Source organism: Denticeps clupeoides, chromosome 7 (assembly GCF_900700375.1).
Source record: "Denticeps clupeoides chromosome 7, fDenClu1.1, whole genome shotgun sequence".
Classification (NCBI taxonomy): Eukaryota; Metazoa; Chordata; class Actinopteri; order Clupeiformes; family Denticipitidae; genus Denticeps; species Denticeps clupeoides.
Window position 1 is genome coordinate 4,011,091 of NC_041713.1, and position 18,532 is coordinate 4,029,622.

General features: G+C 40.6%; 1 protein-coding gene across 1 annotated transcript in view; it reads left to right on the forward strand.

Annotated features, from left to right (window-relative positions):
• LOC114793774 (uncharacterized) overlaps window positions 1-18,532 on the forward strand; it is an 83,985-nt gene that overhangs the window by 60,945 nt on the left and 4,508 nt on the right. Inside the window, exons 4-11 of the mRNA XM_028985901.1 lie at window positions 10,052-10,101; window positions 11,154-11,459; window positions 12,420-12,731; window positions 12,818-13,120; window positions 13,784-14,169; window positions 15,867-16,164; window positions 16,993-17,283; window positions 17,375-17,683. Of these exons, the coding sequence (XP_028841734.1) occupies window positions 10,052-10,101; window positions 11,154-11,459; window positions 12,420-12,731; window positions 12,818-13,120; window positions 13,784-14,169; window positions 15,867-16,164; window positions 16,993-17,283; window positions 17,375-17,683 (2,255 nt within the window). The remainder of the gene's footprint in view (window positions 1-10,051; window positions 10,102-11,153; window positions 11,460-12,419; window positions 12,732-12,817; window positions 13,121-13,783; window positions 14,170-15,866; window positions 16,165-16,992; window positions 17,284-17,374; window positions 17,684-18,532) is intronic.

Genomic DNA, 18,532 nt, shown 5'->3' on the forward strand with positions numbered 1-18,532 from the left:
GGAGATGTTGATTCTGGAGGGTGCTGATTAGGGGAGCCAAATGCTGATAGGAATGACTGTTTGGGCAAAAAGCTGTAACTTCCACAGCTGTCCTAAAGTCTCTGGTCTGCTCCATCGAGATTTCTGTACATAGCCACCAGGCTCTCCGCGATATTGACAATGTGTCATGTGACAGACTGATTTTAGCTCAACAGCGTTTGGTTGCAACTTCTTTGTTCCCTACATGGAAGACACATAAGAGGTTTCTCTGTCCAAGATGCTTATTAGTTATTATATCATTATTTTGTATTTATTTTTCCATTTGATTTAAAGGTTAAGCACATGTGAGTATTTACCTTATATATAGATGTCATGATCCGGTCCGGCAGGCGTTACTCCGGGTCCAGAGTTTGGACCGGATTTTCATGTTGGTCCTGTGTTATGTTTCCAGATTGTTATCACCTGTGTATAATTGTATAAAGCTACCCTGTTCGTGTCTGTTCGCCGTCGGGTCATTGTTTGGTGATGTTTCCCTTGTCTTGTCTACCATGTATTAAACCCCTGTCTTCTCGTGAGAATATCCTGCTATGTTAAATGGAACTGTGACACCAAATGCCCCTGGCACCTAATCACAGGTGTGAATCACCTTCAGCTGCATTTCATTTGGCATCATAAGCAAGACTGAGAGCAGCAGAAATAGTCCCTGTTATTCTGTATATGCTTTCTTTGGAAATGATGTATGATAATCGTGTCCTTTTTTCTTTTTTGTTAATTAAAACCACTATTTAATAATGTAGAGCATTTGTGCCTCATCCCTTTTTCACCCGTGTGGCATCACAGGAACCAATGAACTCAGATTTGTGGAGCACACTCTGCATTACTGTGTAATTTGAAATTTAATTTACTAGAGTTGATGCACGTTCTGAAGAATAGCAAAGGATTTTGAAACCTCTTTTCCTGACAAGCATCCAACAAGGTAGTTGTGTAAGTGTCAGGTCCAGTAGATGACTGAAAGAAAGCACAGTCTGTACCAGGAAGGTACACACTGAGAGAGGGGAGCACTGAGAAGACAGGTTGTAGCCAGGCAAAGGTCACAACCAGAGGAGCCGTCCATCAGAAATGTGATGTAGAAGATGTCAGAAAACAGGCTGGGGTCTTTTACTGGGAATTGATATTCAGCAAAAGAAACGGTCAGTGGTAGACAGGGTCAGTTATCCAGAATCGGCAGGGCAGGTAGGGATTTACCCAAAAGCAGAATCCAAGGACAGTCAGGACACAAAAAAGGTGTCAGGAAAATGGCAGTAGCAAAACACCATTCGTTGTAATGAACAAGTGGCAGTGGTTGCCTAGTGGTTAAGGAAGCAGCCCCATAATCAGAAGGTTGCTGGTTCGAATCCCGATCCGCCAAGATGCCACTGAGGTGGCTGCCCACTGCTCAATAAGGGTCAAGCAGATTTCATTTGTGCACGTGTGCTGTGCCGTGTCACTTCACTTTCACTTCAAGCCCACCATTGCTCATGTGACTGTAGTTCCTCCCCAGACACCTTTTATCAAAATAAAATTTCATTTAAAGCAACTGAACACTGATTTCGAAGCAGGAAAAGACAATAGACAAAACGACAGATTTAATGCAACCGTTCTGCATATTGTTTTTTTTTTTTTTTTACATTTGATACAGTTGAGATTCCGTTATCAAATTGTTTTCAAACCTCACATCAGATGAAATCATCTAGATCATTTCTACAGGCAATCCAACCACCTGTCCACTGGATCCAATCCCCTCCACAATACTCCAAACAATCTCCCCTGACCATTTCCCCTTAATTTCTTTCATCATAAATGGTTCCATTACATCTGGTCATGTACCATCTGTCTTTAAAACAGCCAGGGTTTATCCAATCTTCAAGAAACCCACAGTTAATCCAGCAGACATCAACAACTACAGACCAGTGTCTCTTCTCTCATTTCTCAAGTCCTTGAGCACTGCGTCTACAATCAGTTATCACTTCATTTGTCTCAGAACAACCTCCTAGATCCAAAGCAGTGTGGCTTCAAAGCAGGTTCTTCAAAGCATTCTTCAGAGACAGCCCTTCTGGCTGCTTTTGAGTGGCCAGATAAGCAAAAATCTCATCGGTTCTTATTCTCCCTGACCTCACTGCAGTATTTGATACAGTTAACAAGACTAACAAGACTCTCCTGTCCATCTTGAAGAGACTTGGAATCAGGGCACAGCATTGAAATAGTTTGCTTCCTTCCTTGATGAGCAGTCATACCATGTGACTTAGAAAGGATCCACATCTGTTTCACGCAAACTCAACTGGTATCCCTCAGGGCTCAGTACTTGGTCCTATCCTTTTCTCTCTCTACAAGAGATCACTTGGTGTGGTCATTTCCTCTCATGGGTTATTTTAACAGAAGGGACTCTCATGGGACTTTTACAGAAGGCCAGAGAAAACAGATGTGTTTTCAGGTTAGATTTAAACACTGAGACTGTGTCTGAGTCCCAAACACTGACTGGCAATCCGTTCCACAACGGCAGACCTCTATATGCTTGCTCCCAGCAAGGTACGAAGAAGACACTCATCTAGATTCTTCTGTCTTGGTCCCTAGGTGGCAAAATGAACTTCCCCTCGAGGTATTTTCAAACGCCAGCTTCAGACCTTCCTCTTTAGAGAATACTTAGTCTAACTTGTAACTTTCATATAGTCTGATTTATGCAAAGAAAATTATTATATTCATAGTTTGAGTCCTAAAATCCCAATAAACTGACTACTTCATTGATGGTAACATGTAAGTTGTTCTGGGAAAGGGCGTCCACCAAATGCCGTAATTGTAAATGTACATTAATGATTCCTCAGTCTACTCATTAGAATAAAAAATAAAGTAATGAAAAATGTCCAGGGCAACTTAAAATCAGATTTACACGTTTGCGAAAACACATCAAATGCCTGGAGCCAAGTTGTTTTAAGGGGTTGGTCAGGGTCTTTATCTGCTCTGCACTGTCTGGTCTACTGACACGCCACAGTAAGAAATTTGCATATGTGTAAATGCTGTTTGTAACTTACAGTTCAGCATTCAACACCACAGTTCCCTCGAGGCTGGATGGCCCTGGGTCTGAGCAGCCTTCTGTGCAGCTTCCTGACTCTGCAGCATCAGTCAGCAAAGAGCTTAATTTACCCATTTGTTACGTTGACACACTCATCTGATGTTTCCTGGCATTAAAAAGAGGCATGGCACAATAGAGGTTACAAGAATGAACAGTTTTTAGTTTATTAACACTGGTAGATAACTATTGCAGTTACATGGAAATATTGTATGTAAAAATGGTACAAAAGGAGGATGCCGGAGATTTGACCAGGGCCATCAAATCCTAAAAGTCCAACCCATGTGGGAGAAGGCATTTAAACTCCACAGGGCGAGTTTCACAGCTCAATGTGCATTTACAGGTGTGGCCACTCAGAACTGTGACAGACACTGCCCCCTGCTGGAGGAACTTGTGTTGAACTTGAGTCTGACGTTTGAAACACTGTGACGTGCAGGTTGAGTGGCAGGAAAGTGTCTGCTCACAGGAGCAGAAGTTAGATCACTGTTGGACCAGAAAAACCAGAAGAGTCTGAGGAGGGTCCTTAGTGAAAAACTTCAAATCTGGTGCTTTGACATCTCACATAAATAACACCATGCACTCTGGCTCCGGTGTTGGTTTTACCCGGACACAAAAGTCAGGAGGGTCAACTTTTCAAGCATAAAAAATTAGCAGCAATAAGTACTATGAAAATATAAACCAATCATTGGTTGATTCCACATGCTGTCCTGTGATAATATCTTTATTGTCATTGTAAAGGGGATCTTAAATACTGTGTATAAAAGCTAGCATTTAAAGTGACAACTAACATATATATAATGCAAGGGTATTAATTAAAGGGTGAGTTAGAAACCTTATTGTACGTGAGAAACCTTATTGCACATGAAAAAGAAAATGAGTTGGAGGTGGAAAATAGATTAAATGCCATTAGGTGCCCTGATGGCAACAGGGCAGAAACTGTTGTTTAGAGTGTTTGTCCTGGTTTTAATGCTCCTGTAGCAGCAGTTGGAACGGGTCATGAGGTGGATGTGAGGGGTCCTTTATGATGATCGGCCCCAATTATATCAAGATTATATAACAAATCATTTAATATTTCATCGATAGAATTTTGGGGGGATTTTGCTTTTGTTCAATTGGAAGCAAAGCACGTATTAACCATTTTTGAACTGGAATTATTAAGAGTTTAGTGTGATTTTGCAACCGTTGAGATATGCACGCTGACGGCTTTTTATTCTTTTAAAATTTAATTAGACTCCATGTCAAACATTATTTTGCTGGCACCCCATGCACGTTTTGGTGTAGGAGTGTAGGAGAAATGCTTCTTTTCAGAGCGTCAGTGCACCAGTCATACATTACATGCAATCAGAATACTTTTGTCATTTTTTTTTGCAGTGCATGAATGTAATATACGGTTATTCATTGAATTAATCTTTATTGTAATGTGAACTGACAGTGAGAAGTTGTATAATTTATGATAATAAAACAGTCACATGGGGATTTATGTTGGTGATTTGTGCGCGCACTTTGAACTGGCAGTTTTTGTTATGCAGTGTTCTGTTGTGATAACTACAACCACTGTGGTGAATCCCATTACAAAAACTGCACGGCAAGAACAAAGTGACAAAGTGAAACGGTGCACCGGAGGATTCACCTGAAAAGCCAAAGAAAATATCAAAATGTCATTTGACTAAATACTTCTGCATTTTAAGATAAATGAAAATATCATGAATTAAAATGTGCAGTCTCGGGCAGTTTAATGTGAGTAGAGAGAGAGAGCTGCAGTTTTTGTGACGGGCTGTGTCGTTGTGGTATATAGCGGGGGCACGGTGGTTCACGCCGGTACAAAAACCCCCTGGTGTAAAGTGCTGTGGGTTTATGGTGTGCACCACTGTGTAGTGGTGTAGTGGTTACGGTTCACTTTGAATCTGATCAGTTTAAGAAAATTCATACAATAAATTCATAGAATATAATAAAAAAAACTATATATATTCTATCAAAAATAATTATTATCATGTTTTGTTAGATTATAACACAATGAGATAATGTTAGAATGTTAGATAACAACGTTTTTTTACTTTTGATGATGTTGATGATGTCGATGTCATTCTTTGTGTGTCATTTGGTTAATAAATGTAAAAGAAAAAACAAAATGTCATTTTCACATGAGATCACTTCCTGGCCAAATCTCCCGTCAACCTGATGTGTGTCTGAAATCTGTCTTTTGACGTTGTCTTCTGTATCTGTAATCCATGTTGTCTGTTGAGCCCAGTTCTTTGTCAGTTTGTCCACTGATTATTTTGCATGTTATTGACTAATTGCTGGATTGTTAAGATAAAAGAATAAAACAAGTGTACCCCTTTTTTGGTGTCTGGTGTGGTCTGACTTCCTGCATTGTGAAGCGCAGAGGACTGAAATCCCTTTACTCCGTCCTCAGTAACGTGTGACTGCATAAAAAGCAGCATTGAGAAAGTGTTCAGAATGCCACTTTTAATGGCACTAACACAGAGACATTTTAATATTAAGCGGCATTCAAACATCCACAATCGCTTTTGAACAATCTGAAGTGTAGATATATTTTTCAAACCAGGTGTAAAGAACATTGCAATACTCTAGTCTGCTGGTAGAATTTTACTGCATGATGAGTTTATCATCATGCAGTTCATGCAACATTTCAGCGGTTTGTCCAGCTATTTTGTTAATGTGAGAATGAAATGTCTGTATTTTCAGGAAGTCACTGATATATTTCTCTTCGCTTATTGTTAACATACCAGTTAATAACTGTCATATCATTTTAATAATGGAGGTGTCAGCAGAAATTTTGTACATTTATAATTCAAATGTGGCTGATGTTTGTGTAAAACAGAACAGTACAAAAAGTACAAAACAGAAAAAAACTAAAAGTAACCACTTTTTTTTATTGGTTTGATCAAATATTAAAGGAGATTTGACATGGGCAACTTCTAAATAGCACAGTAAGCCAAAAAAATTAGTAAAAAAAAAACGATCCAGCTTCCCAAAAACAGTAACATGAGCACTACTTGAAACTGCTCATAGAGTTAGATATGTGGCTTATTTACATGAATAACGCTGGGAAATGTAGCCCACACCCTAAAGAAAAAGTGTTTTTGTCACACTGTGCACCACTGTGTACTGGGGGGCTGGCACAGTGATTCAGTCCATTACAAAAACCTCTAAAGCACCAATAAGCATGTACACAACTTGGTGAAAAGTAACAACTCATGCACACACAAACAGAACTCAGTACAATATGTATGGGACACAATCTAGATGTTCTGTTAATTGTCTAGACCCGTTCTTTATTCACATCCAATCCATTATACAGTCAAATTCCTGATCACAGCAATCTTTATGGAAAATTCATCGTGCAGTGTTTACACTGGTCTCATGAAATTTGATTTTCTTCTATTGGTGGATGCATGCACAATTCCTGATGTTACTGATGCTGCAGGTTTTATACAAACACAATAATTACCAATCTGAAGTTTTACGGCTCAGATACCAGCCTGTTAACACCCGTCAAAAACCTCTGAACATTTACAGCATTTATTAGACGCCCTTATCCAGAGCGACTTACAATCAGTAGTTACATGGACAGTCCATCGTGGGTTAAGTGTCTTGCTCAGGGACATAATGGTAGTAAGTGGGATTTGAACCTGGGTCTTCTGGACCACAGGCGAGTGAAAACCTCCTGATAGGTATAGTATAGAAAATACTCTCAGAGGGATTTCAGAACATGTTAAAAAAGTGTCTCCCCTGATTTTAATACAATATTGTTCACTTTATTAATTATTCAGTATTTCACAATTCTCATTTTACTTTATCTTGGATCTCGCACTGAATATTTCCTTCCCATGTTACTGAGAAGGCAACATTTTGAAGTCCCTGCAGTTCGGTTTTTTGAGGTTATGCAACAGGGTCAGAAGAATTTCAGGTCTCGCAGCACACTGCAAAATGTTTAGAAACATTTGGAAAAGGGACAATGAGTTCAAAGCATTCCCAGTCCAACCAAGGACCTATGGCATGCGCTGGAAACCATCCCCTGGTGCTACGTGGTACCTGATGCCACAGAACAGCTTCAGAGGCCTTTTTTTGAGATGTTCCTACACCTCATTCAGCAGAAGGTTCTTCATATCATACCAGCTTGCACGTCTCTATATGCAGATATTAAAAGGCGCATGTAAGATGAACCAGAGCCTCTGCAGATGTTTCCTGATTGTCTTCCCCGTGCGGGAAACCTCACAGCCGGGTGACGTACCAAGAGTGTCCTTGTGGTTCACTGTAGCCACAGAGCAGTGTTTCTTTCTACATCATATCACATAACAGATCAAATCATTACATTCATTATGAAACAAAAGCCTAAAACAGTCAAGTCCAACTTCTGACCTTTTACTAGTAAGCCCAGTGACCTCAGATGGATTGTTTTTGTCCTCTTCATGTTGTGGTCATGGTATGATGTTAGCCACGTCTCTCTTTTTTACGGTTTAATGGTTTATGTCCTGGTCAGGCTGCTGTTGTATGATTGTGATGTTGCTGTGATGTTGAGGTTGACACTCGTCCTCCATCCAGCCATTAAACATGAAAGCAAAGTGAGGATATTGATGACATAAATTTACTGCTCACTGGTGGCATGGGAATTTGTCCCTTTTTTATTGTTGATCGTGACATTGCGGGTAATTGCATACAAATAAAAACAGCTGATTACATTTATAGTTAATAGTACAGGCATGTACCAAGGCATTAATTATCATTTTTTTTCCCATTGGAAAGAGGAGAAGCCAAGGTGTCTCCAGTATTTGGACGAGCGACTGGATGTTCTCATCACTGTGACTACTACTTTGACTACTGGGGGAAAGGGACCCAGGTGACAGTGTCCTCTGGTAAGTAATGAACGTTCTATCTGCTGTAATGTATTTTATTTTCAGCCTTTGGTGAATCGCGGTAGATTAGCAGCACCTTCTCAGATCCTGTCTCAGAGTGGCCAGAAGCAGGTTTAGGGTTCGCGGGTGGAAGTGTGTAGAACTTTGTACAGGCGAGTTTTTGCTCAGAGTTCGTTTCGTGTTGGATCACTGTGACGGTGCTTTTGACTACTGGGGTAAAGGGACGAGGGTCACCGTTTCATCAGGTAAGACTGAACGTATTTCGTTTATTCTAACTTGACTAATTACCAGCATGGCTAAATAACTTATGCATGAAAATGGGAATGGAAATTTAAAAATCAGAATTTTGTTGTTGGTTAAACCTTAAAATCGTGATTTTATTTAAAACTCCCGCCACACTCAGAATCCCTGTTATTGCCCAGTGCTCACGGTGTTTTAATCACTGTGACTATGGTTATGGTTATGCTTTCGACTACTGGGGAAAAGGGACGATGGTCACCGTGTCATCTGGTAAGATTTCCTGCTTTTCATTCCATCGTATTAGATGTGAATTAAAGTGATAATAACAGAGGCTCCTGGGAAATTACATTTGTTGTAAACTCATTTAAAAGATGGTGCATGGAGCCCAGGTGCTTGCTCAGAAGGTAAAAAAAGAGTCAGAAACAGCATCAGTAATAAAAAAAATGAACCGTCGCTTGATGTAAATTCGCAAAGCAAGTTTTTGCACCATCCTTAAGTTGGAACTGGTCACTGTGTACAACTGGTATGCGTTCGACTACTGGGGGAAAGGGACGATGGTCACCGTGTCATCTGGTAAGATTTCCCGCTTTTTATTACATCGGACTAGAACAGGGGTTCCTGGGAAACAAAATTTGTTGTAAACTGATTTAGAAGATGGTGCATGGCGTCAGAAATCGCGTCAGTGATCATCAGTAACCTGGCATTTTGATGAAAAAATCACAAGGCGAGTTCTTGCACCATGCTTGATTTCAAACTGGTCACTGTGACTATGCTGCTTTCGACTACTGGGGGAAAGGGACGATGGTCACCGTGTCATCTGGTAAGATTTCCCGCTTTTCATTCCATCGTATTAGACGTGGATTAAAGTGACAAGAACAGAGGCTCCTCAGAAATTACATTTGTTGTAAACTCATTTAAAAGATGGTGCATGGAGCCCAGGTGCTTGCTCAGAAGGTAAAAAAGAGTCAGAAACAGCATCAGTAATAAAAAAAATTAACCGTCGCTTGATGTAAATTCGCAAAGCAAGTTTTTGCACAATACGTAAGTTGGAACTGGTCACTGTGTACTACTGGAATGCTTTCGACTACTGGGGGAAAGGGACGATGGTCACCGTGTCATCTGGTAAGATTTCCCGCTTTCCATTCCATCGGATTAGATGTGGATAAGAACAGGGGTTCCTGGGAAATTACATTTGTTGTAAACTGATTTAGAAGATGGTGCATGGCATCAGAAATCGCATCAGTGTTAAATTAACCTGGCCTTTTGATGTAAAATCACAAGGCGAGTTCTTGCACCATGCTTGATTTCAAACCAGTCACTGTGACTACGATGCTTTTGACTACTGGGGGAAAGGGACGATGGTCACCGTGTCATCTGGTAAGATTCACTCTCAAATGCTGATTCCAAAACAGATATTATTGGTTAAATTGGAATTTAAATATATGACAATTTGTGCCGTGTCTATATGTTTGAACAATGCTTGATATAAATTACCGTGACAGTGCTTTTGATCAGTGGGGGGTATAGAATAATGGTCACTATGTCGCCTGGTAAGAACTCACTCAATTTCCTTCATAACGATGCCGCGTGGACTAGTTCATATATCTAATATATCGCGTTTTAGCACCATACTTGGGTTCAAACTGATCACTGTGACAACGCGTTCGACTACTGGGGGAAAGGAACTATGGTCACAGTTTCTTCTGGTAAGAAAACATGTACTGCCGTTATGGGTTGGAATTCCGAATAGTCGCGGTACATAACATTTTGGGGATTTTCATGAGGAAAAACGCATCGGTGTATCAGGGTGGAGTTTGTGCTGTGGGCTTTGGGCTTTTTCATCTCTGTGCAACTGGGCTTTTGATTACTGGGGAAAAGGGACGATGGTGACGGTGACAAACGGTGAGTAGAAAAAAACTCAAAATCTCTTCAAAATTAAACCAAAGATCTGTTGGGGGAATTATATCCCGGATTGGACACTAGTGATAATTCAGGTTTTTAAATGATCTCTCATGGCGGAATGTCTGTATTTCTGTTGTAAAATAATCAAAATAACAATCATCATTATTATAATAATTATAGTTTTTTTTCATCAAAATATTATTATAACTGCAAAGTTGACATTTTTGAGAAACCGAGGTGTCTCCTCAGACCACATAATTGCACAAAGAAAGGCAATTTTTGCAGGATACATGCTTGTAAAATTCAAATTGTAAATTAAATTGAGAACCTGTAAAAGGGAACCTGTTGAACTGCATTTATATGGTTGGGTTTAATTGGGTGCTCGTACGTGTAAAATAGCACTAATATCCTCACAAGCAATATTTGTTGGTGGGGCAGATTATGAATTTTATTTTCCTGCACAATTTTCTTAAATATGACAATAAATATTTGAGAATGTATGTTAAGGTTTTTTTTTTTTATCCCGTTGATTCTGAAAAGAGCATCTTTATTTTCACGATTCAAGATTCAGAGAACTTTATTAATCCCAGAGGGAAATTGCTCTTGGTTATACAGTTGCTCATATTAATCAGATTAATTAATCTAACGGGAAGGAAGAAAAGTTAAATTTTTTTAAAAAATTTAAAATACAACGAATAATAACAATAAATAGAAGTAAAATAAAATAGAATAGAATAGTAATTAGCTCTGGCACATAATTTAGTTACCTATTGCACTAAAACGTAGTGTAAGTGAAAAGAAGTATTGCACAAGTGTATTATTATCATTATTATTTCAAGTTCAATTAAACTTAATTTCAATTTGAATCCGAAAAGAAGCATGTCATGTTTGTTTGTTTGGTTTGTGTGACTGTAACAACTGTTTTCTGACAGTTTTTCTTCTTTAAAATGCTGAGATCTAATGGTGCCGATTAATCGATGATTAATCGAGTTTAGTTTTGTCGGAGTGAAATGTTCATATGGGTTTCTGATTGGAGTCTCCTCTTTTCTCAGCATCCCCGTCCCCCCCGCAGTCCATCTTTCCCATGTTTGGATGTGGAGCTGCTTCTGGTGGTTTCTACACAGTCGCATGTTTGGCCCACGGCTTCAGTCCTGCAGAATCGGTCACGTTTAAATGGAAGAACCATGCAGGAGCCCAGATGACTGACTTCATCCAGTACCCTGCCATCCAGAAAGACGGAACTTACAGCAGAGTCAGTCAACTTCGCGTCCCAGAGAAGGACTGGGAAGACAAGAAATCTTTCATTTGCTTGGCGGAACATCCATCCGGAGAGAAACAGGCGACTCTTGAAAAGAAGGGTGAGTTTCAGCACTTTCATATTCTAAAGTTCTTTAACCGCTGACTCATTTAAATATTACAAAGTGATGAAACGCATTTATTAATACAATATAATATTTTTAATATTTTTAATTAATTTATGTTGTTTAAAATACAAATAAATATAAAAATGATTAGCTTATATGAATATTAATGAATAGCATAACCATATCAATGGCTATCCTATTACTGTTTTTAATATTAATAATAATCATAATAACAATAATGAACGTGATTGCTTAGGTGCTCTCGTTACAACTATTTCTTTATTTATGTATTCGTTTGGTTGGTCAGTAAGTACTTTTCGGTACTTTAGGTAATTTAGTCCTAAACAGAACATAAAGTTTGTGGAACTTTATAAAATACGTTCACCGAATCTCAGTTTAGCCAACGACATATAAAACAGCAGCTGCATGCTACTCTTCCTCCATTTTAAGGTCTCGCAGCGAGCGATATCTTAACTAGGATGGATGTGGGTGACAAACGTCCCCAGTCACCGCTTTACACATTCTACTGCGCTCAGTTCTGCTGGTCTCTGTCACCACTGGCTGGAAAATGTCTCCCCTGCAAGCCTCTTAGAATTCTCATGCATCAACAAACAGAGCGGTTTTGTATGTATTGCACTAATTGCACTTATGTATTGCACTAATTGCACTTAATAAAGTAAGTCTCGACACTATATGCTGGTTGAGGACGTGTGTGTGGGGGAAATCCTGATTTTGCATGAATTTGTTGCCAGGTTGCTGTACTTGTGTCGGGTTTTTTTTGTGTGTGTGTGTGCTTCTGAGCTGTGATCACTGGCAAAGACCAGTGATCAGGACGCCCCGGTCCATTCACACTGAGCGCCAGGTTCCAAGCGAACGTGGCTCCCACGGTGAACCCGCCTGCCGTCTGCCCCGGTCCACTCAGCAAGCCCCTGCCTGTCTGTGTTTCTTTTTCAGAGGTGCGCGTGCAGCTGCCATCTCTGTACGTAATGACACCCTCCCAAGATGAGATTAACATCAATGGGACAGCTACCTTTGCCTGCTTAGCCAGCGAATTTTCTCCTGCTACGCACACCTTTAAATGGCAGCTAAATGACGTCGATAAGCCAGAGACCTACAGCTACGCCAGTCACGACGAAAACAATCACACCGCCACCAGCTTCTTCAGAATTCCGGCCAGTGAGTGGGTTTCAAACACCAAAGTGAAATGTGTGTTTGACCTTGGACAACATGGACAGCAGATCAAAGAAGTCGAACTCCTTGACTCGGGTAAGATTGGCTTCTGTAATTGTGTTTTAATTATTTTATCAATCTTGGACAATCTTAATTGTGATTGTTTTTTTTGCTGTGTGCAGACTGTAGGCAGGACCCAGTGGCAATTAGGATCATTCCGCCATCTGAAGAAGACCTTCTGGTGAACAAGTCCGGTTATATTACGTGCAACATCTCTGGGAACATTAAAGGTGTCATTCAAGCTGAGCTGATGGCTGGGGGCAAAACTCTTGTTTCCAAAAATGAAAGCAATGGCGGATATTACATCGAAAGGGCCAAGATCAAATACTCGGAGTGGCGCAACTGGTCAGACTACACATGTTCTGTTAAACATGACAGCTTTCCAACCGGAAAAAAAGATGTCACCTTCTACAATTATGATCTTGGTAAGACAAATATGTTTCACTTTGTGCTTTTAAACCTTTAACAATCCAGCAATCTTTGTCACACACAGTCAGTAGTATTCAGTAACAAATGGCATGAAACACTACAGGACATAACTTACATGCCTAAAGATGCAGCATGCAACATCCTACAGGGATGTTTCAGCATCTTTCTTTTTCATCAATTCAGACCATTGGTGTCCAGTCACAAGTGCAACTCTATGGGTTGTGTGTATGGGCCTGTTCACCAATGAAAAAGTGAACACAGAGTATTCATAAAAAAGATGAAAAAAGAAAGACTAACTATCAGTAATCAGATTACTTTTTAATTCTGGATTATTTAAACCCACACCTGTCAATACGTCACATGTGCAACAACCATCAAACGTCCTGATCCCAGCAAACCAGCACCACACTTACTGCTGGGCGGGAAACTAGTTCCCTCAGTGTTTCTTCAGGTCTTACCCATTGTAGACGACCACAGAAAGATAGTGGGAACTTCCTGGGAAGTGGGAACACTTCCACACATGGAAGTAAAAAGATCCTTCTAAGGATCCTTATGGTTCATAGTTATGCTACACAAATTGGTCTAGATGATGATTTCAATTCTTGTACTCACTGTTGACCACTTGCAGACAACCATTAACCGTGCTCTTGCGCTTTTAGGAGAGAAGAACTGCCATAAGCCCACAATATACCTGCTGCCACCGCCCGAACAGATATACAGTGACACTGTGACCCTGACATGCTACGTTAAAGATTTCAGCCCTAAGCAGCTGTTTGTGTCTTGGCTTGCTAATGACAAAGTAGTGAACGATGATGACTACCTGCGGAGCACTGCCACGCCGTACAAGACTGGAGAAGATCGCTTCTCCACCTACAGCCAGCTCACCTTCAAACGACATTTGTGGGAAGCTGACGATGTGGTGTTCAGCTGTGTCGTGTACCACGAGAGCAGCAAGGCCACGGTCACAACGATGACCCGTTCCATTGACAACGTCTCCCAGAAACCCAGCTTTGTCAGCCTCAGCTTGAACATGCCCCAAACCTGCGTTTAACGTCTCGATGTCGTGACGTGCTGCTAATGTGTGTTTTTTGTGTTCATCTTGGACTGACACTTGTGCATAATTGTGCTAACATGTCTCACTGCGTTGCTTGTGTTTTCATGCTTTGAACTATCAAATTGCCAAAAGAATTAAAAAAAACAATCATTCCTCATACGTTTTGTGCATTGTGTAAATGTTGTCCTGTCATAATGTTTTGTAGTTTACATTCTAACAATTCACGCTTTAGTTGTTCGTTTTAAATTGGGCCACAGATGTGAAATTACGAAAGAGCCGATGGTTTCGGTATCTGGAGCAGATGTTAAGCGGTTTCAGTGTCTGCCGAGCGCTGTGTGTCTGCGTGTGTGAGTCGTTGTCTGCTAAAGCGTTGGTCCCGGTGAAGGACAATAATCCGTCCCTCCTTTGGCACGTGGCATTCAGTTGAGGTCACTTCTGTTCAGTAAAGCAAGCCAAGACACATTCACTTCAACGTAGCTCACAGAAGGCCAAAGCCAAAAACATCTCAGGGATGTCGGGGTTCCCTTTAAATACACAAATGCACGTAGTGCAGACTCCTACATGCGCCTTAGAAACCAGCATCAGTTGTTTTTAAACGAATACTTACCCCACATCCATGTAGGATCAGCACAGCACTAAGCCAAGGCTGGTTCCCTCTATTGGTGGCAAAGGGTTGATAAAAAAGGGGCTGAAATAAAAAGCAAAAAAAAGTGGCAGAATTAATAAAAAAAAAAAAAAGGCTGGAAAGGAAAAAGGGGTGAACAAAGAGTCAACAAATGGTTTGAGAAATAGCGCAGCAGCCCAGTTCCATGACGCTCGGCAGTGGCCACTAGTAGCAGGAGGCCACCAGGGTTGTGATGGGAAACATTCAAGATTTACAGTCAAACATTCCACTAGAAATATGTTACGTAGAACATATCTAGCTGGATTTGAGAAATAATCAACAGATATTAAATGTATAAGATACATGAAGGGTCTTTATGGTATTGTGTGTTGCTAGATGTAAAATGTAACTGATCGGCCTTTTGCTCACGCAGGGTGTTTCTTTTATATATATGACGAAAACGAAGGAGCAGAGGATAACGCAGGAAGCACGGCAATCACCTTCCTCTTCCTCTTCCTCATCACACTCTTATACAGTGTTGGAGCCACTGTCATCAAGGTAACCCATATGTGGATGCAAGCAAAATTCTTCTGACTCGCAAAAACATCCTTGTGCAGTAACACAATGTTTCTGGTTTCAGGTGAAATGAGGGTCGATTTGAAGAATCAAACTGATCATTTACTTCCCATGTACATCATTGTTATTCCTAACAAATACTCATATTTCACACTGGATATTCTCCATTCTGTCATTGTAAATATTTCTGTGTCAATTTGTTTTATAAAATGCAATAAAGGTTCAAAGAATGTAAGTCTCCATCGTTGTTCTCTCTTTATTTGGCAAATAAGTTTAGTTTTAAAACATCACAGATTCTGGTGAAATTATTTAAAATAACTATTTGGTATTCCTAAATGGACTAAAATTAAGATTGATTAATATTATCTGTTGATAATATATGATATGAGCCCATTAGAAGTCACTTATCATAATTAATTCTATTAACTATTAATTCTGGTATTTGTTCGGTCTCTTCAGCTGCTGCACACACGTATCTCTAACCTTTTTTTCAGAGGTAACCATTAAGCCCCCATCCTTGTATCTAATGACGCCGTTGCCAGATGAGATTCAATTCAACAAGACTGCTACCTTTGCCTGTGTTGCAAGAGAATTTTCCCCGGCAAAGCATTCGTTTAAATGGACAAAGGGGGGTGTTGAAATAGAGAAGAGCTCTGTCTGTCATTATGAAGTCAATGGAAGCCTCACCACTGCCATCAGCCACATCCAAATCAATGTGGACAAGACGGCAGATTTTGGAACAATCAGTTGTGAGTTCCAGCATGAATCTGGATATCTGTCAAAAAAGGTGACTTATGCACGTGAAGGTAAGCAAAAATGTTCATGTATAGATGTTGCACTTCTTTATGAGTCATGGTTGTGCCATAATATATTCATAATAAAAAAATTCTGTTGAATTTTCTTTTTTTGTTATGAGCATTTCAAAATGAAGCAGGTTGTCTTTATAAAATTTTTATTACCAGAACTTAGCCATTTAAAGAGGTTGCTTTCATGAACGCATGGAAGGAAGAGAAACGGCACCAGTGCAAATTGTGGTAAAAGTGGACAGTTTTTCAGTCCAGGTGCCAGGATGTGTATATCGCCACCCCCTTGTAACTGAGACATCTGATGGTTTTCACTTCTGCTCCGGTGGCTTTCGGGAGCTTTTTTTGGCATGGGGGTTGCCTAATCCTTCCACCATCTGTTGAGCCAGCTCAGTGAACCCTGGTCTGCTCTTTATGGGAGTTTCACTTCCTTCATGACCCTTGAACCCATTCAATTGACTTATAATTCTTTGTTTAAGCTAGTAATAATTATAATATGATAATACTAATTATGATCATAATAATATGTCCCGGTGGCTACTAAACGTATTATTAAGACTCTCTACCATTCACATAGAAGTGCACCTACTCGTTTTCCATTAAAATAACTTTATGTGGACGTTGCCAATGTGGCTGCCAAACATACTTTGAGTATGTTTAAATATCATAAATTTCGCCTACTGTGTAATGATGCATGTTTAAAGTAAGAAATTCCACATTGGAGTAATTAATCAGGATGGTCATGGCTGTCAGTAAATCCATGCAACTAACCCTTGTTTAAGTACAAATAAAAACTTTGATCTTTTGTTTTGTCTCCATCCAACGGTCCAGCTGAACAGACGTTTCAGCCTCGGATTGAACTGGAGCTGCCACAATTCAAATCCATAATGGCCTATGAAAGTGCCACAGCAACATGTGTGGCCTTCGCGCCATACGATGTGAAAGTTATGTGGGATGTTGATGGGGAAATAAAAGAACCACATGTCACTTTGAATGACCCATCAGTCAGCAGGACCATCAGCAATTTGACTCTCACCAGAGATTATTGGAAACGTGTAAAGACAGTCACGTGCAAAGTTGTCCACCCATTTAATAATGCTGAACAGACGAGCAGCATGAACGGTGAGCAGGTCGAATCCATCAAGGGATAATGGACAATCTGAAGATGAACTTTGACAGACTGAAGTTAATTTGTTCACTCTGTGTTGTACAGCTCCTGAACTGGGCCCGGTAAACATCAGGAGATATCTCAGCGACTCAATGCAGAAGGAAAATCTTGTTCTGGAGTGCATGATCACAAACCTCTCGCCCACAGCCAGTGAAATCTCAGTGACTTTACAGGTCAATGAAAGAGATCTTCAACAACCACAGTATCTCAGTCTACCACCTTCTAAAGATCTGCCCATGACCAGCGTGAAGTTTATCGTGCCCCTCAAGCCAAGGTCTGATGGCAGGTTTTCCTGTAAAGTGGACGATCTCTCCGGCTCACCTAAATCATCCAACTCCCTGAGTGATTTATTTGGTTGGTAACCTCTTCTTGTTTACATTTAATGGTGTTAAGTCATGTGAGCTGGGTATGCATTAAGGGTTATTTTCCCATCACAGCCATGCTGTTTGAAGTCAGTCCAAAGTCTGAAAGTAAAAGTGCGCTTTCTTTATATTTAACGCCATCATGTGAGATGGACTAAAGTGAAGTGGAAGTGAAAGGATATACACTATGCTTGTTATGGATCCTCGACCACGTTTCGCCCGTCCATTCCAGAGGGCCCAGAAAGCCCTGGACGACCGAGAACATTCACAGAGATGGACACTATGGATGCGTTGATGGATTAAGTGTCATGGGGGTTCTGTCGCGGCACATGTGCAGACATCATAGGACAACTGGGTATTTCAGGGGAGCTGTATGGCACGGGGCATTGGCGTTCGCGACAAGGACACAATCAGGGCAAGGTGATAAGGAAAAGGCTTGGCTGCGAAAATGGGATGAAACCACATTGACCAGTGAGTGATGCACAAAATGGCCGGCGGTCTTTTATACCAAATGCCAACCCCCAGGTCACCATCCAGGGGCGGGGCAGTGGTGCAGGAATCGTGACATTAAGCCTAGTCAAGACTCAAAGAGCTCCATTGAAAAGGCTCGGTTAGTCGAGAAGGCCTGGTTTACAATCTCCATCCGAGCTAATCTCAAAGATGCGTGATGGGATTGAGCAGGCCTGTCGAGTTCTTCTAGTCCAAGGTCACCCAGCCATGGTGTGTTGATGACCTTCGGGCCTCAAAACGCCATTCCATTACTTTGTGACTCAATGGTTTTATCCTGCAGTTTTTATTTTGTGTCACTTCTTAAATGTGTCTATGAAACTCCGAGTTGCTT